Source organism: Megascapheus bottae, chromosome 30 (assembly GCF_031878675.1).
Source record: "Megascapheus bottae isolate mThoBot1 chromosome 30, mThoBot2.hap1, whole genome shotgun sequence".
In the NCBI taxonomy this organism is placed as follows: domain Eukaryota; kingdom Metazoa; phylum Chordata; class Mammalia; order Rodentia; family Geomyidae; genus Megascapheus; species Megascapheus bottae.
The window spans coordinates 8080428-8105143 of record NC_143538.1 but is presented as its reverse complement, the minus strand read 5'-3'; the positions used below and the strand labels follow the sequence as shown (position 1 = coordinate 8105143).

Below are 24716 nucleotides of genomic sequence, written 5' to 3'. Positions count from 1 at the left end.
ACACTTTCTCTGTATAGTCCCTCCCCTTTTATTGGATCACCTTGGAGGGAACCGAATGTCTGAAGTGTACTGAAACACTTGGAACAAACACTAAGACACCATCACCTCTTGCCTGGATTTGCAGTCATCTAGCTCCCCAGGACAGGACTGTTTTCTCTGCTGAGCAACCAACTCCCCAGACACATATAGGAGACAATCAGAGCCAAAGAAGTCCTGCAAGGTCTGTAACCGGCCTCCCTCTCACTTCCGATCGCCCTCTCCCCACCCCACCCCCACCCCTTACTGTCAGTGCTTCCACTCTGGTGGTGTTCCAGCGGCAGGGCTGCTTCGGTTGGTTAAGGGGCTCAGGAGGGGCCTCCGGAGGAGATCTTTGGGCTAAGGACCTCCAAATCATACAGCAGGCTTTAGCCATGGGGTCTTCCGATGAGGAGCTTTCAGGATGCACCCCGGCCCCAGTGGGCGGCGACGCGCACCCCAACTCCAGAGGCGTTGCACCGCCCGCGGACGTCTTTCCCGGGGGCCTGGCTTGGCTAGCTCCGTGTCATTCCAGCGGCTGCTCGAGTCACACCCGATCTCATCGCTGTCTGTCTTCTCTTAACCTTGGGGTAACCAGGCCCTCGACGAAAGCTCACAGGACGGCCCCGAACTCGCGCTCCGCGGGTCTCCGCCGGCCCGCGGCTGGCTCGGTGAATGCACAGACGTCCGAATTCGCCCCACCTCGCATTCCCCGCCGCCCGCTGCCTTCACCGGGACACGAGGGGCGCGCGGGCCGGGGAGGGAAAGGCCTCGGCGGGGCCCGTGACCGAGCGCCCGCCCGTCGTCGGAGCGGACCCGCGCACTCACCGAGCGCAGCCGTGACGGACCCTCCACGAGAAGCGAGGGCCGGCAGGGCCCCCGCTCTGCTTCCCGAGCCTCTCTCGCCGCCGAACTCAACCCCTGTCAGTCAGGGAGCTGGGTCAGTCCATGAAGGCCTCGGCACCGCCATTCGCTCTCTCTCGCGCGCGCGCGCGCCTGTGTCCCGTCCCGGCCGCCGTAACTCCGCTCGCTCGCGAAGCCGAGCCTTTCCCACACCCGCATGCGCAGAAAAACCTATCCGCCCACCACCCCCCGCGTCTCTTAGCAACCGCTTCGAGTCCCTCCGCCGGAGGGGGCGGAGTCTCGGAAGTCACCGCGGGGGAGGAGGGGAAAAAAGTGAGAGAGACCAATCAGAGACGAGTCCCCGCCCCTATCGACGCGCCTCCTCTCACTGTCGCGAATCCGCGGGCAGCTTTACGGCACACAGGAGGCGAAGGCTGCTGGGGTGAGGAGGAGAGAAGGAAGCAACCAACCAACCAGGTCGTCCCCGCCCCCCCTCCGGCCCGCCCCTCCCCGAACCTGGTTTACGGCTCTGGGCTCCTGCTCCAGCGAGGCATCTGATTGGCTGCTGAAGACTTGATCCCACCCCTGTGACCCCAAAGTGCTGAAGGGAGGGGGCGGGGGTGGCCCAGTGCAAAGTGCATCCCGAAAGCCCCCGGTGCGGACACCCCTCGCCGCTGGCATCTCAGGCCCGGTCCGACGCGGGATCTCGCTGTCCCGAGACCTCCCCAGTCCCCTCCTCGGTAAGGTGGGAGCCTCCGGCCCGGAGCGCGGCAGCCCCCGGCTCCGAGTCCCCCACACCCCGAGCCGGCACTTCCTTCCCTGCACCCCTTCCCCCTGGCTTGCCGGGGAGGGGGATACGAGACCCGCACCCCTTGGTCTGCTGGAGTTGTCTGGATACTCCCCGGGGCTGGCTGGGGAGGGGGGGCACGGAGAAGAATCAGGAACAAACCGTGTCCGGCCCTGCCCGTGCTGCTGCTTCGATGGAGAAGTTGGTGACTGTGGAAGGGGGCTGAGAGGAGGAAGAGAAGCAGCAGCCGAGGGGAACAGGTAAAAGTCAGTTGCCTTCCTGGGGGGGGGGGCGGCGAGGGGTTGTCGGGGTGGTGATGGGCGGGGAGGGAGGTGAGGGAAGGGAAGCCCCTGCTCTTCATGGGTGCCAGTCCTTGCCCCTCTTGCAGCTTTTCCCCGTGCTTCCTCTTCCCCAGGTCTGGTCTTCCCTTGGAACACGGTGCCACTGACGGCTGTCCGACTGTCAGCTGGGAGCCGGCTGGAGGAGCACTGCCAGAGGGGTCTTGTCCATCCACCCAAGAATCAGTAGGCAGAGAGGCACTGGTAAGGTAAAAGACACACCGTCCCCTCCCCCGTTGTTTATCCCTGGCCCCCTACCTCAGTGAGCCGTGCTTTCTTCTCCGCGTAGTGCCTGGGAATGCCACTCTTTGCTAGACCCCAGTGTCCTAGCAAAGATGAAATAGCACCGCCCTGCCAAGTGCGTGGTTTTGGGACGACTTAAGAACTTCTGTACCCCTTATGAAGCTGTGTCCTTCCCCACACCCGCCTCATCCTGCTTGGTGTGTTTTCCCTGATTCATTATCTTTTGGTACACTCTGCCACTTACTCTATCTGCTCTGAGGCTTTGGGACCTTTCTGTCCCTCCTCCTGCCCCCACTTCTGTAATCTCTTAGGAATTCTTCAATTCCATGTTAATTGCTTGTTAATTCAGAATGATTCTGCTTTTTAATTAAACTACAATTTACTGGGGCTTCCCTCCCCTCTCCCCATCTTTTCTCTACTTTCATCAGGAAATCATTTGTGTTACCTAACTGCCAATAGTCTGGTAGAGGGAAGGTAAATTAATGGCTTCAAATTTAGAAGCTTCAGAACATGATTTTTTTTTGTCCTAAAAAAACTAATCTGTACCTTAAATTGTATGAAAGCACTATTAGCCTCTGAAGACCTTAACTCTGGGATATGTGTGTATGTGTGTGTGTGTGTGTCTTGTGTGTTATAGACATGGGTGAGCACTGAAACTAATAAAGAGAAATAATTTGTTAAAAAATAAAAACCACATAGTGCTGTTTATAATCACCTGACAAGGTATTTTTAGACAAAGGGATATATTGATGTGTTTAGATATTTGTGATTGTTTGGCAGTTGTCACACATAAAGTTTCCCATTTTAAAACATTTTTAGAGAATTTGGTAGCTTGAAATTTAAGCATCTAGTTCATGTCACATTTCTGCTGCCTGATTTGTTGGGGGGGGGATGTCTCTGAAAATACGTTAGAAGTAAGTTTAAGACATTAATGCCAAAAGGGATGCAAAAACAGAAATTATGTAAGAGTTAATTCAGGAAGCAACCAGGAGTCATTTTGCTACCATGGACATCTAGCAAGAGTATAAAGTCACTTGTTAATCTCAGGAGTTATTTTAATATCTCTGAACGTTTAGGGAATTTTGGTACAAAAACATACTTAAAATAGCAAAGAAAAAAATCTTTGACTTACTGTGTTCTACTGGACTTTCTGCTTTCCACAAATTCTACTAATTCTCAAGACAGAGCTAAAGATATTAAGAGGAAATGGGAGTTGGAATATTCTTTTTTAAAGCATATTCGATTTTTGTATGTGTGCTGGTACTGAGGTTTGAACTGAGTCCCCACTTCCCCAATTCCAAGTTTTCACATTCATGATACTTGAAACTGGATGCAACAGATAGTGTATTCTGAATGGGATTTATCATCTAGATGTGGTGGGGCATGCCGTAATTCCAGCATTTGTAAACCTATCATGCAGGAGGTGGAGTCTGATACTTCCAAAGGGGTAAGGATGGGGTTTGAGGCCAGCCTGGACTCTTATCTCTCTTTTCAATCTAGCAGTCTTACTTGGGTGTCAATTCTATAGCTAGTCATAGGGTTTAGAAAAACTTATCATTTTTTGTTTAATAATGAATCTAATCACATAGGGAGAATCATGGATGCTATTCAGTGTAGTTTATATTCAATCTAATGCCTGGCTCAGCTTTATTCTCAACCAAATGCACTCATCTGGTGTAATTCTTTGTAGAGTTTTGTTGCTGGCATGGAAGGCTGCTGAGAGGGTATTGGGAGTCTATAGGAAGTTGACCCGACTGCCCCATTTGTGATACTTGTGATATAGACTTTTAAGTTGGGTCTGGAAGAATGAATTCTAAAAATTCCTTTACCTCCACACCGATAAATGGGTTTTTAGTTGAAGCATAGGAGCCTTGGATGATGAGTTGGGCATCACAGTATACAGACCCAGTATGAGAAACATAAACGCCCTGCTATGTGGAGTGACAGGTACTGAGTAACATTTCTGTGTTTATTCTGGGTTGCTGGCCAGGTCATCTTTTAAGTAGAGACCCCTCAAATCATGTGTCCGAGCCTGTTGCCTTTTGATTAGGCAGTGTAGTTTGTGCCTTTCCCCCTTGCTTGTGAACCACTGGTGTTCTTTCCCCTCAGAGCCAATATCTTTGCAGTTTGTTGATTTATATTTCTTCAGCCCTGTGTCTTCCTTTCCAAAGAAATGTAACTTCTGTTTTTTGAGTAACAAGCATACTCTTTTGTATGAAGACAGCGCAGTTCTGATTCATATCGATTATAAAAAGTGGAGCTTTCAGTGAAACTAATATGTAAAAGCTGATAAAGACTTACTTTTATGCAACAGGAAATGGAGCACAGGTCCAAAACATGCTTGTTCTAATGATAACAATTCTAAATACTCTTTGGACCATGAAGCAAAAAGTTTGGGGTTTCCCCATTTGAAGTTATTACATCTATAAGAAAAGGAGGTGAGAGGTCATCTTAGTTTCTCAAATTAGTGTTTCTAGTACATTATAGAAGCTTAGGAGCCCACAGTACTTTAAACCACAGATAGAGTAGGAAAGATGAAACTATCCAACTATCTGCCAACACTGTAAATCTTGGTTAGGAAAGACCTATAACGAATGTATCACTGAAAAAGGATTGGTTATGATACAAAATGTCAGAGTCTTCTCTCTTTGGTACCCTTCTTGCTTTACTTTCTAGACTCAAGCCTGTCCTCTGGGGTGAAATTTTGAAACAGTGTATCTTTAAGGGTATGAGCAACCTCCCCCCACCTCTTATCATGAATTTACTTACCACTAAACTGCCTCCTTTGCCATGGTTCTGGGCTTTGAGAGGTGAGTCTCAAGAGCCCCTCAGAATTTCAACTTCCAGGGAGAAATAGCCATTTATCCATTCTCTGTAGATGTCCTTAATGCTTTCTTTTGTTTGTGTAGTAATGCGGGGAAGGGAAAACTTGAACTCATGCTTGATAGGAGGGGTGCTCTACCAGTTGAGTTATTCCCTTCTTAGACCTTTTTACTTTATGTATGAGAGTATCAGGGCTTCAACTCAGGACCTCAAGCTCTTGCTTGGCCTTTTTTGCTCATAGCTGATTTCTGTTACCTGAGCCACATCTCCACTTCAAACTTTTTATTAGTTGGAAATAATAGGAATCTCTAGGGTTTGCTGGGGCTGGCTTTGAACTGTAATTCTCAGGTGTCAGCCTTCTAAGTACCTAGGTTTATAGGTGTAAGCCATTGGCACCCAGTTTACTTCATTTGTTGTTTCAATAGGGTCTCACGTTTATGCGAAGGCCGTTCACTCTTCAGTTCAGACTGCCACACATCCCACTGTAGGGGGAATGGCAGACGTGTGCAATTGTCCCTGGCCTGCTAGATGATTTCTAATAGACATCTTTACCACTGGAGACTGTATTTGTTCATAAGTTTCATTTTCTTCATTTTATTTATTCTTATGAGTAACTGCTCTACTAGGTGCAGTTCTCCTAAAGCACTGAGAGAAAAGTAATTATTGCTTTGATGGTTGAGACTATTTAGTAATAACGTGGGCCTTCATAATTGAAAATGACACAGCTGACTGATCGTGATCCGTGCGTGTGTGTGTGTATGTATATGATTTTTCTCTGTAGAGATTGGTGTACCAGATACGTGTAATGAGTGCCTTCTCAAAAACTATAGTTTATAGTTTATACTGCTACAGTCTATAGTTTACTATAGACTGCTTGGTATCACCAGAAAAAAAAAGGATCCTAAAATTTAAAGTATTAAATATAAAATGAAAAACACACAACAACTTGTTTGAAGTACCTTAATTGCCTGTGAAAATAACCAATGCCAAGACCTCCCGTGGTGTGCTGTCCAAGGCTTCACTCTGGACGTTGATCTGACTGAACCCGATGATACTGAATTGTCTCTAGGAGCCATCCTTCATGTGCCTTTCCGTGGGGCAAAGTAACTGCAATCACATCTTCTTCCAGTGTTCCTGCTAATGTTAATAGCTACAATCCCATAATTTCCTTAGCTTCCAGCCCTCCTTTTCTCTGTGAATGTGGTAGTGGATATTTGGAAGCCAACAAAACCCAATTGGGGGATTTGGGGGGTTGTGTGTCTGACAGGCTTGAAGCTACATTTCCATTTCTGGGGAGGTAGGGGTACGACAGGCACACTGGGACAGGGTCTTGTAGCACTTAGCCTTGGCAGGTAGCAGTCGCTCCAGTGACAGCAAGGTCATATGTGGAAAAATATGAGGCTCATCATTGGAGATCCTGATTTGCATTTTAGAAAGAGATTTTCTTGTGGCCTATCTAGAGCACAGAATTCTAGAGACTGACAGTACTGTATCTTCATGTGGTTCCTCTTCCTGTTTTACTCAGTTTTTATATCAATACAGACTTCATGTTTATTTTAAACTTTGGGTTCGAATCCAATTCTATTTGAAGTATTTCCTTGCTCTGATGATTCCATCTTGAACCACTGAGCATACTCATCATCGGCCTCTTGTCACTTTGATGGAGCTCATTCATTTGTTATGCTCCCCTTTTTTTTAAAAAAATGAGGGTGTCCTTTGCCTTGGTAAGTAAAGGAGGTGCTTCAGGTCAGCCACTCCCTTTCATAAGAATTACTCTTCATTCTGTATACTTTGGCGTACAAGAATTGTTTTGATAATCTTGACTTTACTTGTTTAGAAATAATATTTTCAAGTTCAAATGAACAGTCTGCTTTCCGTAGAGAAATTTGATAAGAAAAGGAAGATGGGAAAATGAAAGGAATACCTGGACTCTACAAATTTGGATTATTTAAGTTCTAGACTACAGCCTTCAGCACCTACAACCCTACTTTCCTTCAGTTGTGTGTTAGGTCAACAGGCTGTCTCCCCTTTGCTCCTCTGAAGGTTTAAGTGACAAGGCTCAGAACAATAGTCCCCGGAGTGACTGTTGTGATGAATGAATGGAAGTCACTTTTCACCTGCCCTAACCATAATGCGTCCTACTCTGGCTTGCCATTTCTGCTCAAGACTGGCAACATACCACTTGAGCCATATCTTCACTTCAAGATTCTTGCTGGCTTCTAACCAGGATCCTCAGATCTTAGCCTCCCAAGTAAGCTAGAATTACAGATGTGAGCCACCAGAGCTTGGCCAAGTGTACAGGGTTAAAAAAATTTTTTTTTCAGAATTTCCAGAGAAACTGGCAGAAATCATGTTAGCTAATGATTCACCCAGTTTGCTACATGCAAAATGTAAACTTCCTGACACAATACCTTTGGGGGCACTGGATGAATCCCCGGTTAAAGCCAATCTCCTTTTGCCACTCGGTTGCATTTTGGCCTGGGCACCTACCTGTTGTACTGAATGCAACAGGTTCCATTTTAGTCTTGTTTCAGAAGATCCTGTGACTAATGTTGCAAGTTAAAACACAATTCAAACCAAGTCTGAAGATACTTTCTCTGTAGAGGAAAAAGAATCTGTGTCTGCATCCAGATTCCAAATATGTAATATAATTTTCTTCCCCCCCACCCTAAACTGTGTTGTTAGATTTGAGGGTTAGAGGACTCTAGAGAGTAATTCCTGTTCTATACTACCTCAACGAGTAAACTAAATGATCATTTCCTCTGAGTGGATCTGGAGTTTTCCTTTCTGTACTGAAGTACTGAGATGTAAGTGTATCCTGGCCACCGCAGGCCTTTGTGACTCTCTATTATTGTTTCAGGGAATTTTGCCATGAAGGCCATTTGGTTTGTTTTTAGGTTGAGAAGGTGCTTTGCCTCTGGAGGCTGGACACACTCAGAACATTTTCCCATGATGCTGTGTGAGCACCATGGTTACTAGACAGCCCATAGACCAGGAGAAGGGATGCTCTTCCACGAGGTAAGATGGCCCAGCCTGGGGGTGGAGCTCTGCAGTCACACAAGGGCCTGGCTTCCACGCACAATAGCTAAAAAGTAAAATTTGGTGAAGCTTATGAATCTCAAAAAGAATCAACTAACACAGACTATGTCCAGCAGCCACTGAAAGAAAACCTGTTTCCCTATTGTTTTTGTCTTTTTCCTACATAGCAGACCTCCTTTTAAGTGCCAGTATAATCACTCCATTTATATCCATTCTGTTAAAGATGGATGTCCCGAGCCTAGAGTAAGAGTTTCCATAAACCGTCTGGCCCTCAACATTTTCTCTACACTTCTGGGAATAAGCATGAACTGCTACTGAAAGAATGTGTGTGTGTGAGCTCCAGTCCTGTGGCTTAAACTCGGGGTCTGCGCGAGGCCAGTGCTCGTACTTGAGCCATAGCTCCATTTCGGGCTTTTCGGTGTTTCACTGGAGATAAGGGGCTCACATGGACTTTCCTGCCTGGGTGAACTTTGCATATCAGAACTCAGCCCTCCGAGTAGCTAGGATCACAGGTGTGAGCCACCAGTGCCAGTGCCCTCCAGCTTTTTTTTTTTTTTTTAAGGGGGTTGAAATGTCTAAGATAAGAGAATTTCATTGAAGTCATTCAGAGAGGGGAAACCTTATTTATAAAGAGAACAAATTGTCATTGTGTCTCTTAACTTTCCAGTTTTGAGAACACAGCTATTGGTAGCATAGCTTGGTATTTTTTAAATTACATTGCTTGGTAGGGGTAGTGATGTTTATGGTATGTAATAACTGTTTTCTGTGCAGAGAACCACAGCCGATGGTTATGCACACCTCATGATAGTTCCACTTAAGTTCGACTTACTTTACTGTGTACAATCTACAATGTTAAAACTGCAAGATGAATTGGTAGAAAACTTATCTTCAGATGTCTAACCTACATGTGGAAACAAAATGTCTTTAAAGACAACCCATAAAACATTTTTGTGCTTGTATGCCAGTACTGGGACTTGAACTCAGAGCCTTACAATATTTCTTTGCTTAAAAACTTGTGGCTGGTATTGTATCTCTTGAGCCATACCTCTGCTTCTGGCTTTGTTGTTGTTGTTGTTGTTGTTGTTGTTGTTGTTATTGGTTGATTGAAAATGAGAATATTTGTCTGCCCAGACCAACTTCAAACCTTCATCCTCATATATCACCTTCACCATGCCTTAGGAGATCTCATTTTATATTGGTTTTGAGTATACCTTTATTTGTGACTTATTAAAGATTGTAGAAGTTGTAGAAGTTCTTTCTACCATGATTTTTTAAAATATAGTTGAATCATGTGTTTAATCAACAGGCTTTAGATTCCTAAGAGTTTTTAAATACATTTTATGAACTTGCTACTTGAAATACTTACAGATTAACACTTATAGAAACAGAAATTCAAAACAATATCTTTGCAGTTGTGGCAGTTTAAAAGGAAGGGTGGGTAGCAGCTGGCTGTGGTGCTCAGGCCTGTAGTTAATCCCAGCTCTCAGAAGGTAGAGGCTGTTGGGAGCATCAGGATTGGAGGCTAGTTGGACAAAAACGTTCCTGACAACTTATCTCAGTTAATAGAAAGCTGGATGTTACAGTTCACACCTGTCATTCTAGCCACTGTGTAATCTTAAGAAGGAGGATCAAGGTCCAAGACGGTCCTATATATAAAAAAAAGCAAAAAGAGCAAGAGACATGACTCAGTGATAGAGTGCCTGTCCAGCAAGTCCTGATTTCAGACGCCAGCACTCTCCGCAGCCCCACCGCCGAAAAAAAGTAAATGACACATTAAGTGATTTGATGCGGAATACACTGATAGAACTAGACAAAGAATAGACATCCATTTTTCTCTCATTTACCTAAGGCAGACTGCTTCTCTCCTCAACCTTCCACACCTTGAGCTAAAAATAAGATATTGTTGAACTACTTTAGAGAACCAGCCTAAAGGGTTTCCCCCCCCCCTTTTCCTTTTTCAAATCCTCACCGTAGATGGAGTGCTTTTAGTCTTCATATTGCAATAGATGGGTCATTTGGCCCTCGGTATTTTCTGGCTTTGACCCACTGTGCGTGCCATCTTTTAGGTGTCTCTTCCCCCCTCCCCCATTTTCTTCTATAAAGTAAAGCTATCATGTTTATACAGTGTTTGCTGTGAGTTTTCAAAAGGCTACAGAAAATATTATTCTAGAAGTTCAGAAGTTTCCGCCTGGCTTTCCTTTTGAAATCATTTGTCATCTTAAAAAAAATATCACTGAAAGTTTGGATCTGAAGATACTATGTGTTGCTGGGCGCAGAGGCTCACACCTGTAATTCTAGATACTAAGGAGGCTGAGATCTGAGGATCAAGGTTCACAGCCAGCCGGGCACAAAAGGACCTGAGACTCTTATCTCCAATTAACCTCTAGAAAATGGGAAGTGGGGCTGGGCTCGGAGACCAGCCCCAGGCCCAGGGGTAGAGTGGTAGCCTTGAGCTAAAGAGCTTAGGGACAGCACCCAGACTCAGTTTAAGCCCCATAACCCACATATATACCACATATATATATATATATATATATATATATATATAATGTATGTATGTTAACCAGTGGTCTCAAATGCTTTGTGTGACTGATGCAGTAAGTTGTATGCCCTTCCAGTGCAGTGGTCTCAAAAGCCACCGAAATTCCAAACTCATCCTGTGTTCTGCCTTCCCCCCAAAAAGGCTGCTTCCAGTGACTTCATGACTCCTTTGTGAAAAGTAGACTTTGCTAGGATGTTACACCACCATTGTCGAAGGAACCCCGAGCTGCAGGAAGAACTGCAGATCCAGGCTGCTGTGGCCGCTGGGGATGTCCACACCGTGCGGAAGATGCTAGAACAAGGCTACTCTCCAAACGGCCGGGATGCCAATGGCTGGACCCTGCTCCACTTCTCTGCAGCAAGAGGAAAGGAAAGATGTGTTCGGGTGTTTCTAGAACACGGAGGTGAGTTGACTACAAGAATTACCTTTTATTCCCATGGAGCAACTTGAAGTCATTTGAACCGGGTGCTAATCCTATCTACTAGCTGTAATCCTGTCCACTCAGAAGGCTGAGATCTGAAGGCTACATAGGCAGAAAAGTGGGACTCTTCATCTCCAGTTAGCCAGCCCAGTACCAGATTGGAGGCATGGCTCAAGTAGCAGAGCTTTAGTTACAGGTGAAAAAATACAACATCTTGAGATCAAGATTCATGAATGGCACACATAAACACACATACACATACATCATAATTCAAAATACCTTATGTGTTAATTGTTAATACTTGTGTTAATAGTCCATGTCTTCTCTCCCTTTGCAAATATTCTGTGACCAAAACTTTCAGTTTTGTCTGAAATCAGATTTTTAAGCAATCATTTAGGTGAATGGTCTTTATCATCTGCATATGTATAAACAGCTAAGTAATTTCAACTAGGCCACCCTTCCTGGAGCTTGAATAGTTACTTTTGTTTCAGAAACAGAAGTGGTTCTGGTACCCTAAAACTAGAGAATTACACAAGACTCCTCTGCAGGTAATTGCTCAACCTAGTACAGATTGTTTGAACCTTTTTTTTTCCCTTTTCAGTTAGGATGGTTATTCGTCATTATTAGGGAATTTCTTTTCCAGAATTGTTTGTGGTTTCTAAGTATCCCACAAGAAGACTGATTATCTGAATTTTAATTTTTTTTCTAACACTGTTAGCACTTAACTCAGCCTGCTTTTTTTGTCCAGACAGAGCTAAACTGTGATCCTCCTATTTATGCCTCTTATAGAGCTGGTGTGATAAGCACTAACCATCACACCCAGCTTCATTGGTTGAGAATGGTTCTTTTTCTTTGTCTTGAACTGCCATCTTTCTAATCTCTTCCTCCAGAGGAGCTGGGATTACAGGATCAAGTCACTGTGGCTAGCCCTTAAACTGCCTAAGTTTAAGCTTTTTAAACTTTTCCAGTCACCCCTAACTAATTTACTTTCTCCAGTTGAATTTCAAATTCTTTACTTTCTTTGGGATGGGAGTATATGTCTTTGTGTATTTGTTTGTTTGTTTAAATCACTCGTAACTACCTTGTCTGATCATGGTGATTTAAAACTTCCTGGCTGCGGCTCAGGTTCCTCCTGCGCCACTATGGAGCCTGAGTTTCTCCCAGTAGTGATTTTTCCTTCTTTCCTAGGATGTGCTTGCCACAAGACTAGCCAGAGTGGCACGTGCTTTCAAGGGCAGAAAAATATGAGGCGTTCCATGGCTGTCCTGGGATTGTATGAATTATGGGAAGGTCGGAAGACAAAGATACGAGCATGGGCTATTTGCACAAGGCTGACCCTGAGACCAGCAGTGGTCAGTGTCCTGAGGCCTCAAAGAGGGAATTGCATGCCTGGATTAGTGAGTTGCCCTTAGAGCCAGACATTTCTGGCCTGTGCCTACTTCCTAGTTACCTTCCATGCCATGCCCCTGACATAAGTTCAAGCCTCCATTTTAAAGTTAAGAGGAAATATAAATGGAATGCCAGCAACAACAACAACAACAAAAAGTTGGGGAGTGTGGGGTATAGTGAAAGGCGAATGTACCCTGAGAGCCCTTACCTTCTGACAGAGCTTACAAAGTTGAGACCAGGATCAGAGATGATGTTTTGTGTGGTCCTGGAACTTCAGCTCAGGGCCTCACAAGCTTGCTTAGCTTTTTATTGTTAGCTCAGGCTTGGTTTTGTTCACACCGAGCCACTTGAGCCACGCCTCCATTTCTAGCTCTTTGCTAGTTAATTGGAGCTATAAGTCAGACTTTCCTACTGGAGCTAGCTTCAAACCACAATCCTCAGATCTCAGCCTCCTGAGTAGCTAGGGTTATAGGCATGAGCCGTAGGACCAGCAGAATTTACCTTTGTCACACTAGCTAGATGGTTGTGGTCTGCTTCCGCCAGTATGTCTTTTTACCACTCATTGAAAAATTTTTTTAAAAAATCTCAAATATAACGTTTAGCTAATAGGACATCTTCGAATGAATTGCAAATAAAGCCTAAATCTCATCTGACCCACCCAATCTGATTCCTCGTTGCCGGCCATTGTCTAGAAGTAACCACAGCAGAGTGAGGTTTGGTGCTTATACTTCCAGATCATTTCCTAACATACTCAGAAAAATCAGGCTGCCTCATGTGTGGTTGTTGAATGCAATCATACATTTTCTTTTATTCCACAGCAGTCTTTCTCTTTTTTAAACTCTGTATGACTTAACATAAGGGAGTCTATTTCTGTAATGTAGCCACTGAAGATGTGGATGTGATTATGTTTTGCACAACTTTATGGATAAGAACCAATGATGGGGGTTAAAGAAGAAAGCCAGTGGGAGCCATGGTGACTTACAGGTGATAGTTTGTAAACTTCTGTTCCCTCTCCTCTCCCCCTCATCCCTGTTCTTATGAAACCTGTTCCTTCATTCATGCATACATTGTGTGTGTGTGTGTATGTGTTGAACAGCTTTATTGATATATTCAGAGGTCGGAGATGAAACAGAGTGGTAGAAGACAGGCCTAGAAGCCCTAATTGGGAGCCCAAGCAACACACACACACACAGGCACTCATACTCACACAGTAGAATTCACATACTGTACAGCCAACTCATTTAAAGTATGTAGCTTAATGACTTTTACTCTGTTCATAGAGCTATTCCTATACAACTCTAGTCAGATTCCCTTGTATGGCTGTAATTTGTTTATACCTAGATCCTGTTTTTGGGCATTTTAAATTGTTGGTTACAGGCAGTTGCACAGGGAATGTCCCCCACAGATCTTTTTACCTAGGGGAGCCTTTCTTTCTGCAATAATACCTAGAAGGTAACTAATCCTTTGCCAGGTGAAGGGAAAAAAATATTTTTTTTTCTCCATCCATACTGATAACTTGCCCTCCAAGGAGGCTGTCAACAATGACAGCCACGATGTGAGCAGGTGGGGTGATAAAGGGGTGTAGGTGCCCCCACCGCCCTCTGTGCACCGACAGATGGCTTGCCCCTCCCTGTGGCACATGCTGGCTTGGCCCCTTTTATTTATTTTTCCCATAAATGACTTACCAAGAAAAAGACAGGTAACAAAACACTGCTTGACAGGGCTTGTCTTTCTTCCCGACTTGTAGGCACTGATTTCTGTCCTTTGTTAGCTTCTGGCCCTGTGGTCACCTCCCAGTTTCTAGTTGCTTCTCATACTGAAGCACTTGTTTAGCAGAAGGCTCCCATTTATTTATTCATTCATTCATTCACTTATTTATTTTTGGCTAGTCCTGGGGCTTGAACTCAAAAGCCTGGGAACTGTCCCTGAGTCTCTTTATGCTCAAGGCTATGTTCTACCACTTGAGCCAGTGCCACTTCTGACCTTTTCTGAGTCATTTATTGGAGATAAGAATCTCACAGACATTACTGCCCAGGCTGGCTTCAAACTGTCATCCTCACATCTCAGCCTTTTAACATAGGAAAGTTAAGGGTTTCTTTGGCTGTATGTGTTCTGTTTAGGCGCTACATCCCTACAGAGTTAGCACTTGCCTCTTGTTCTCTCCTGAAACATTATGTGACCCTTCAGGTTTTTTAATTTGTGCAGTTTTTTTTTGTTGTTATAAAACAGGAAGTGTATAGGTATGATTTCCCCACATAAAATAGCCAAACACTATACTCCTTTCTCCATGGCTGTGCCCTGCTTGGCTAGGTAGAGAATTTTCATACACATGGGCCTCCATTTTTCTCCTTCTGGAATCTTTTTGAAACAACAAAGATGTTTTCATTTGTCCTAGTGTTGGCATGTTTTACATGTTCCTTTTATCCTGATAGATAAAGAGACTCAGAGAGTTCTTTTTGCTGGCACGTTATGAACCAGTGTGGGAGCTCACAGGAATGAAGGGACCCCCTTTCTCCCCCCCACCCCCAGGCCACACGTAACAAACACTGTGACAGGCCCTCTGTGTGGGATTTGGGCCTGGCTTCCGCCCGCAGACCACAGTGTCCAGCATTGCAGGCCAGCCCAGGCACTGCTCCATACCCACACTTGTCCTTGACCCTGATAGGAACCTGCTGCTAAGTCTTCTTGGTTCTGCCTTGTGAATAAGTTGGATCTCATTTTACCTGAGGCCATATCCCACTCCTAGGCTCAGACCCCTAGTTCCTCACCAGGACCTCTGCGTTGGTCATCACCAAATCATATTGCCCACCCCCCCTCTGTCCACCCAGGCCTTCTGTCTTCCCAGCCTGTCTCCAAATAGTGTGATCCATTTCCTCCTCAGAACCCACTCATGGTTTCCTGAGACTCAGGTTGCAAGCCTTCCATGCGGTGTTCACGAGCCTTTGTGGTTGCCACTGTCTTGTAGAGATCAGCTTCTCCCACCTAGACTAGACAGGGTCTAGACACCACCCGATGGCCCCTGCACCTTCTCTTTGCAGTACCTGTCACAAGAATCATTGAATTACTTTTGCTTTCTAGATGATGTTTGTCTCTGTATTGAGACTGCGCAAGGATGGAACCCGCAGCTGTTTTACTCCTAATGAGACAAAACCCTGCCAGTCAACCATAATACAGATAAGACTGATCTTTCATAAAACATATTGATGGAAAGCCAGTGCTGGTGGCTTATGACTATAATCCCAGCTATTCAGGAGACGGAAATCTGAGGATTACAGTTAGAAGTTACAGTTAGAAGTTACTTCCAACTAACCACAAAAAGGCAGAAGTAGGGATGTGGTTCAAGTGGTAGAACACCAACCTTGAGTGAAAAAGCCAAGGGACAATGTGAGTATACGTAAGCACACACAAACCAATCCTAGCTACTCAGGAGGCTGAGATCTGAGAATTACAGTTTGAAGCCAGGGAAGTCTGTAAGACTCTTTATCTGCAGTAAACTACCCAAAAAGACCAAAACAAAACAATGGAGCTGTGGCTCAAGTGGTAAGATCATTAGCCTTGAGCTAAGGTAGCTCAGGGACAGCCCCCTTATCTCAAGTTCAAGCCTTGAAGACCAGCAAAATAAAAAAATCACCAGATAGGGGGCAGTGAGGGAAAGGACTCACAGAAGCAGGGGCTCACTTGAATCCCCTCATGCCTCTGTGAGTTTCCACGTTTGTGTGTACATTTGCAGATGGAGATGGCTATTTGATTTCACTGTAAATCACTGACTCAGAAAAATACTTGACTGAGCACCTAATAATGTATACCTGGCCCTGGGTTCAGCCCTGAGATACAAGGATAAATAGACTTGGTGTTAGTCTTCTGGTATCTCATAGACCAATTGCTGATGGCATTTAATATGCCCAGATTCTTTACCTCAACTCTGTGTCACCAAAGCCAGGGATCAGTGGCTCACATCTGTAATCCTAGCTACTCAGGAAGCTGAGATCTGAGGATCCTGGTTCAAAGCCAGCCCAGGCATTAAAGTCCAGGAGAATCTTACCTCCAGTGAACCACCAGAAAACTGGAAGTGGCACTGTGGCTCAAGGGGTAGCACAGTAGCCTTTGAGCTCAAGAGCTCAGGGATAGCGCTCAGGCCCAGAGTACAAGCCTATGACTAACCCCCATCTCTACCCCCCTTTCCCCCAGAAAAAAAAAAAAGAAGAGAAAAATCACACACACACACACGCACACACATGCACACATCCCCAATAATAACAACTTTTGGATCAGCTCTGCCCCCACCCCAGTAAAGGAGCTAAAAATCTCCTGGGTGAATAACAGGAAAATAAGAAGTAAGGGAATCATCAACAGGTCCACAAGGAATGATGGAGTTGGTTTTAGTTGTTGTTGTTGTTGTTTTTAAGATGAAAGGATTTATAGACGATAGTCCCCTGAGGTGCTACGCACACGTGGGAATTGGGGAAAGCACTCTGGAAGTACACATCAGAGCATAAGCATGGGAGATACGGAGATACCACAAATCCTGCGCCTGTCAATTGAGTTAAATCAACAAATTAAATTCTACTAATTTATTCCCAGGATATAGGGTTCAAAGCAGGTGCTGGTGGATCACACCTGTAATCCTAGCTACTTAGCAGGCTAAGACCTGAGGATCTTAGTGTAAAGCCAGTTTAAAGTCCACAGGAATCTTATCTCCAACTATCCACCAAAAAGAAACAAAAGCTGGAGTGGAACTGTGGCTCCAGTGGTAGAGTGCCAGCCTTGAGCGGGAAAGCTAAGGGATAGTATTCAGGCCCTAGTATGCGTGCACACACAAACACACTTAAATATAATGTAAGAACTGAGGCACCCAGCGCCCAAGTACACAGAAAGAGTTCAGTGATTGGAACAAGAGCACAAGAATAATTTCTGTAGAAGATACGTATGGAAGGAAAGCAGTGTCTGCCAGTGTAGTTATTGTAGTTGATGGTAGTTGCTAACACTTAACCTGATGTTTGTGAAAAAATGTAAATGTATGTTTGAGGCTTATTTCATCTCCTAAAAGACAGTGGCATAAAATTACTTTTGAACTATTAATTGAGCTTGCAGTACACAAGGATATCATATGTGTGTAAGTAATAGCACCGATGAAGGAAAATGAAATGGAATCATATTGGAATCATTTATATTCTTGAATGAAACCCAAAGCAAAAACAAGAATGAAATAATAAAGAGGAAAACTATTACCTAAGTATTCAAACTGGGCATACGATACAGAAAATTAATAGAGCTAAGAAAAAGCAAAACCCCACCCTTTGACAAGCTTAGTGAAAAGGCAAAATCTCTAGCTAGATTGAGAAAATGGGAAAAGACAATCAGCTCAAAGAGTGGAGAAAGAGATCCTGGCACAGACCCTGTAGACGCCAAGAAAGACAGTGAACATGGGTGCAGTTTAGAAGACTCGGACTCTTTGAGGACCCAGCTTTCCAAAATCTCAGGGAAACGTGGAACAGTTCATTAGCCATGTATCGACTTAAGGAACTTAGCTCAGAATTTAAACTTAACCCTGAAGGAAGTTTTAGGCACAGCTGAATTCTCTTCTAAGTATAATAAAGTAGCCACCTTCCCTACTGTATAGATTTGCATTGCCTTAGAGGACACCGAAGGCATGGGGAGAAAAGCAAACTAAACTCAGAAAAGGAGATGGGACAGTCCTTAAAGACAAGCTGATCCAATCCACCCATTCTGTCAAGAGGGATATCCCATTATGGTCAAGTCATATCCCAATTCAGGGTTTATGTTAACAAAAATCAAGAGTAAATTGTCACATTAATAAAATAAACCTAAGAACCAAGTGATTATTTCAGTAGATGCAAAAGCATCAGGGCCCCGTTTACAGGTGTCAAATGGGTTTTCAGCTAAGGCATTGGGGAAACATAAGTCGTCCTAACATATGCTCAAACAAGTAGATACCTGAAAGTGATGATGTCATCTGTGTCTGCATCACTACCCAGACATTAGGATAGACTGCTGATGTCACTGTCAGCGTTTAAGCTGCAAAATGTGTAGAAAAAAATAGACACCTTCGTGACATTTTTGTTGGGCAATTTTCTTCAGATGGGACACAAAATTAATTAAACAGAAAACTAAAAGTTCAGGATTGGCATCTAGGACATGCGTTCAAGCCCTCAGACTAGCACACAACCTCCCTCCCCACAGCATAAAAACAAAAAGGCATCAACATATTTAAAAATAAAAACATGGAAAGGAATGGTATCAATCACGGTGCATTGTATCCAGAAACTCATTTCCTGACTGGTAACTCCACTGTACAACCAAAGATAATAAAATAGAGTAAATGAAAGTAAAAAGTATGTCTGATAGAAGTCTTGTATGCATATCCTACAAAGAAGTCTTTTTAATTCTCATAAAAATGAGATAGTCTCCTAAAAAATGGGTCAATGATAGTGAGCAGCAAATTCACAAAAGACAAACCCAGTTATGACGAGTTACCCAAGTGTTATATTGTGAGAGCTCAACAAACCACTCTTTACTTTTAATGGGTAAAACTTAAAAAGTATGGAACTCTTGTGTTGCTAGCACAGAAATAAAATAGCCTAGCCACTGAGAAACCATCAGGTGGGTAGTTTTTTTTTTCAAAGTTATATGTTGAACATGTGACCCAGAAACTCCGCTAGTTATTTACCCCAGTGAACTGAAAACACACCTACATACACACTCAGATACAAATACGTAGAGTAGCATCATTCAATTACCCACAAGTTGGAAATCACCCCCACCCACTTGTTTATTGATGGGAGGGAAAAATCTGACTATTGAAGTCTAATGTTTTATATTGCTGAATGAACGACATTCCCAAAGTAGCAGTGTTTTTAACAACATGGCCTGGATTGCAGTAACTCCACGCTTGGTGAAGTAAGTCAAACACAATTCCTTTTGTGTGAAATTCTAGGAAAGGCTAACCTTATTTTTGTGGATAATGGTTTTCTTGGGTCCCAGTGACTGGTTAGGGGATTGATTATAAAGAGGCTTGAAGAGATTTGGGGTGAGGGGGTTGAAATGTTCTGTATTTTTACTGTGGTTCCTGTATCTTAACTTCTCAGCCCACCAAACTATATATTTGAGTTTGCATTTTCTTCCAACCCAGTGAAAGTCTTAGAAGAGGGATTGTACTTGTCTATCACTTTTTTTCATTTAAATATGTATTACAATTTTTAGTAAACAATAAGTTTGAGAGGATGGCTTTTTGGTAAAAAGACATCTTGAACAGACAGATGAAGCTAAGTAAATCAGTTAATGGGTTGACTGCATGTACTCTATTCATGTCTTTACTGAACTTGGTATTTCATAATTTCTGTGACTATTACATAAGAGATTTCTTACTACATTGGCTAATACTAGTCCTAAAATTACGGGGTTCCCCCCATCTTCCTATACCTTATAATCTTATTTTGCATTAATTTCCAGAGGACAACTGCTACCCCATGGCCCTTCATTCTGGACTTTATTCTTAGGTTAATTTGATAGTCGCTGTGTGTGTGCTGATCTGTCTTTCCTTACTTTAGCGTAACACCAAAGTGGTAAGGAGAACTAGGGAAGGCCTTCAGAGGAAACCAAAGGTGCCAGTGCCATTGGTGTAAGTTCCAGGGTGCAGGTGAGGGGGTGGGCTGCCCCCCCCCCCGCCCCAACCCAGGCACCAAGGCATTCGTAGATGACTCTTATGCATGGAAAAGACTTGCCGAGAGTAGATTAGACATGATGCTTTGGCAAGATTAATGACTGTTTTGAAGGGGCAAGGGGCTGGGGGGTTCTTTTTCCTGTCTCTACTTGGTCTCCATTTAGAGTGGTTTGAAAGCTGGGCTTGGGCTGTGGAAGTGTAAGCTTCCTGGTTGTGTTCATGGTGCTCCAGTAGGTGGCAGCAAAGCCACCTTAAACAAGTTAACATGGCAAATAAGTCCGGCTGAGGGTACTTCATTTTCCTTCTAAACTGATAAAAAGCAGTGTCGCTACTGTTTCAACTGATAGTAAATTTCTTGAAAAACTAAAATGATAAATTACTCCTGAAAATGTTACTCTTTTTTTTGTAAAATGTTAAGTTTTGTTAGCAGTTCCTGACATCTTCATCACTAAGGTATGATGAATGTTTTGACATACCAATTTCTGCTTTATCAACTTCTCTAAGAGAATCCAGCTGTTACCCAGTGTATTCTAGAATGAAATGGTGACATCACATAAAGGCGGAGGTGTTTTGTGCATGTGAAGAAACACTGGTGGTGTTTTTCTCTTGCATAAACAATTGAGGGTGGAAACTTCTCGAAGAATTGAGTATTTTTAATCTTAGTAGTGAGGTGTGGCCCGTCAGTCTCTCTCGGGATGGCTAGCCTTCTGGCTGTAGAGTGAGAAAGGTGCAGTTCTGCCCCGTCCTTCCTTCTTCTTGGGAATGCCAGCCAAGGGAGCTGTAGAGAACTTGTCACAACAGAAGTTGGAATGGATGACAGAGGTCTGTGATTGGAGGAGTCATGTCACTGATAAGTTCTTGTCCTTACCCCCCTCCCCTTCTTTTGAAATTCAGTTGATTGAGATTTAAAAAAATGGTAAAGGTGATGTATAAAGAGCTTACCATTTCATGTCAGGTAGTGAGTATAGTTCTTTTGGACATTCCCTCCTTCGTGCTCTCCCAGTTTAGAAGATACTTTTTTAACTCTTAAAAAAATAACATTCATGTAGTGTTGAAGTTTCCCTCAGTTCTCCACATGATGTGCTGTTTAAGTCTCCTAAACTCAAGACCATGTAAAAATGAAAGAGCTCAGAGTCACTTTTAATCTTACGAAAGCATGATTTATCACAATCATTTACCATATATCTTGCAAGCTTCGGAATTTTAACAGACCACAGAAAACCTTCCTCTATTTTTCTTAAACCTAATCCACCCTAAAACAAACACAGTCTGCCAAACCATAGTACATCGGTAATTCAGAGGAGCAGATGGTGCTGCACACATGCTTCCGTTTAAGACCAAGAAGGAACACAAGAGAAAAGTAAAACAAAAGACTCAGGACCAAGAAGAAACCCGCAGTCACACAGAGCTGAGACTTGTTTGAGTAGCCAGAGGCACTTGGATAAGTTAGCGATGGGAAGACGTGGAGGTCTAAGCTCTGTGTTAGTGAGTACCTTCTAACACTGGGTAAGTCTTTCCCCTGCCTCCTATTCAGACTCGGTCACCTTTGTACTGAAACTTGCTTTCCTTTGGAACCACATTCAGGGTAAATGGAGGACAAACGTCATGGTGTCCCTTATGCTTGATCCCTTTATATATATATATATCTATATATTTTTTTTCATATGAGACATTAGCTGAAGTGTCAGGTTCCACGGTAGAGCGCGTCAGAGCTAATGCTACCATGTTGGTTTTAACTGCAGCGGACCCCACGGTGAAGGACTTGATCGGAGGCTTCACCGCTCTTCATTACGCAGCAATGCACGGCCGGGCCAGGATCGCACGGCTGATGCTGGAGTCGGAATACAGAAGTGACATTATCAATGCGAAAAGCAACGATGGCTGGACTCCCCTCCACGTGGCTGCCCACTACGGTAGGGACTCGTTTGTCCGGCTCCTGCTGGAGTTCAAGGCCGAGGTCGACCCACTCAGCGATAAAGGTACCACCCCACTTCAGCTCGCCATCATCCGAGAGAGGTCGAGCTGCGTGAAAATCCTCCTGGACCACAACGCCAACATCGACATTCAGAACGGATTCCTGCTGCGATACGCCGTCATCAAAAGCAACCATTCTTACTGCCGGATGTTCCTCCAGAGGGGAGCAGACACAAACTTGGGGCGCCTAGAGGACGGGCAGACGCCTTTGCACTTGTCCGCCCTGCGGGATGACGTTCTGTGTGCACGGATGTTGTATAACTATGGCGCAGACACGAACACAAGGAACTATGAAGGTCAGACCCCACTGGCTGTTTCAATAAGTATTTCGGGAAGTAGTCGGCCGTGTTTGGATTTCTTACAAGAAGTCACAAGTATGTAATATGATTATTACTATTATCTCTTTCCTTAAAAAAAAAGTGTACATCTTTTGAGGAGCTTAAGGTGTTTTTATAACATAAGATGACAAGACATTAGTCATGCCTGGAAGCTCTGCTGGTAAGTAATGCCTCCTTTATCAAAAAAACAAAAAAAGACTTGAAAAAGTTCTAAATCCAGATGTGTTCTTGGAAAGAACGGGGAAGAAGGTAAGGGGTAGAAGAGGAGAGGGGCAGAGAATAAAGGGGGAATTTTCAGAATGGAAATTCAAGGCTTAGTACCACTGGAGCCATGGCTCCCACTTCCGGCTTTTTGCTGTTTGTTTGGAGGTGAGGGTCTCGTGAACTTTCCTGCTAAGCATGATGCTCAGATCTCAGCCTCCAGAGTGGCTAGGATTATTAGAGTCACAAGCCACAGGTGCCTGGCTGGCCTTGATGCTTTAATCTCAGTCACTCACATCCCATGTAGCGGGTCTGCCATGGGTGACGGGCATGAGATAGAAAGGTGTGGAGGTTGAGAGAACTCAAATTGTAAGAAAAAACTGACAATGGGTGGGCAGCTTGTTGTCTCCTCTGCCCCCAGGCCACAGTGGGCTCACCCAGTGAGCTGCCCTGTGTGTGAGTGGCACTTGTCTGCAGGCCTGGAAGTACCTGGTCTACCAGGGTACCTGGGTCTGAGCTGTGTTTGGATGGGAGCATCCTTTGTGTGGACTTAGCCACACTCTGGCTCAGCCTCCTTCCACAGCACAGAAAGCTAAAGTCTAGAAAGAAAATTGATTCTGTTCCTGGCTGCCATACTTCCTAGCGCATGTCCTGGCTTGAGGGTTTGATCACTGTTGCCTAAGGTCCATTCTTGGGCAAGGGGTCTCCTCGATGTGAGTGGATGGCCCCTTCTACCTGATGCGCCGTGAAACCAGATGTAACTGGCAGTCTATGTGTTCGATACATGGATGCCTAAAAAGAATTCCACCTCAGATCCAACTCAATGCAGCCAGTGTGTAGCCTGTGTGAGGGAGAGGGGCTCTCACTGTGCCTGTTCAGCGTGGCAGCCATTGACCCCACGTGGCCCTGAGCCCTTGTTCTGTGGTTCATGCCCCAAAGGGGACTGGATTTTAACTTTGATGTAGTCATAATTAAAGTAAATTGTGTTCATGGAGGCAAGGGCCCCTCAAGATGACCGGGGCTGTCTGGTGGCCCCCTTGTAGAAAGCTCAGCAACAGGGCCTGTCTGGGTCTGCCCCTTGTTCTCCCAGCCTGTGAGCCGAAGGCTCTAGGTTCAAGTACTGCGGCTGCCTCAGGAAGGCAGTTGGTTTCACACCCACAGTCCTGTTTGGCATAGATCAGACCCAGGCCTCCTGAGTTCCAGCCCTCACTGCACTGGTTCCCTGCGACCTGGGGCAGGCTCCCTTGTCTCTCTACCAGTGTCCTTGTCCTTAAATTAGATAATACTTACTCTCTAGACTGCTCATGAGGATCAACTGAGATAATTGCTTATATTTTGCAAAATTATTGTGTGTGGTATGTGATATGCTTCAAATGCTACATAATCATTTTGCAAAATAGGTCTCTACTACAATGTGTGTGGTTGTACCAAACAAGCTGACTTGCTACTGACCTGGTGAATGCTTTAGATTGATGTCCCGTCTCTCCCCTCCACCCCCCACCCATTTTGGAGACAATCTCAGCAATGTAGTGCAGTCTGGTCTAGAACCTTGTGATCCTCCTACCTCAGCCTCCTGAGTTACCAGTGTCACACACCACCCACACCCATCCAGGACGCCACTCTCTTCTTAGGGCAGAGAATAAGCTGGCTGGTTGGGCTTGTGTTTCACACCCAGAGACATATGAGTGGAAACAGCGATTGTGTTCTAGAAGATGACATACAAAGATTGGAATCTACCACAAGTAGGCTTTGGTGTGGTCGGTTAGATTTTTATCTGTATGCTTTGAGGAAGTAAATGGCTTAGATTTCTACAAAAAATTTTAAGTAGTTTGGAATTGGGTTGTGTAAACTGTTTCACAGGAGACTTAATCCGTCAAGTACTTAAGCCTGGTTGAGTTCTAGGACATCAATCACAGATGTTTAATATTTTATAAATATCATAGAAACCAGAAATATGTTTTTGTTTAGATTTTAGCAGTAGTTAAGCACTGTCGTGTTTGAAAATAAAACAAAAGAACTATGTTTGCAGAAATAAAATCTTCTAAACAAGATTTTAAACTTTGAAAGAATGACCTCAGCAAC

The 24716-nt window shown here is 44.3% G+C and overlaps 1 protein-coding gene across 5 annotated transcripts in view; it reads left to right on the top strand.

Moving 5' to 3' along the window:
* Positions 1 to 1383: 1383 nt before the first annotated feature.
* Asb7 (ankyrin repeat and SOCS box containing 7) overlaps positions 1384 to 24716 on the top strand; it is a 39725-nt gene continuing 16392 nt past the window's right edge. For 4 of the 5 annotated variants that reach the window (XR_016533229.1, XR_016533227.1, XR_016533230.1 and 1 more), the window contains exons 1-5: positions 1384 to 1905; positions 2061 to 2187; positions 7947 to 8067; positions 10772 to 11033; positions 21864 to 22469. Coding sequence is in view for 1 of the 5 variants with exons in the window: in XM_090321818.1 (XP_090177944.1) it covers positions 10823 to 11033; positions 21864 to 22469 (817 nt within the window). In the remaining 4 variants the exon portion in view is untranslated. Of the gene's footprint in view, positions 1906 to 2060; positions 2193 to 7946; positions 8068 to 10771; positions 11034 to 21863; positions 22470 to 24716 lie in introns of all 5 variants that reach the window. The other variant, XR_016533228.1, reaches the window with a different exon arrangement.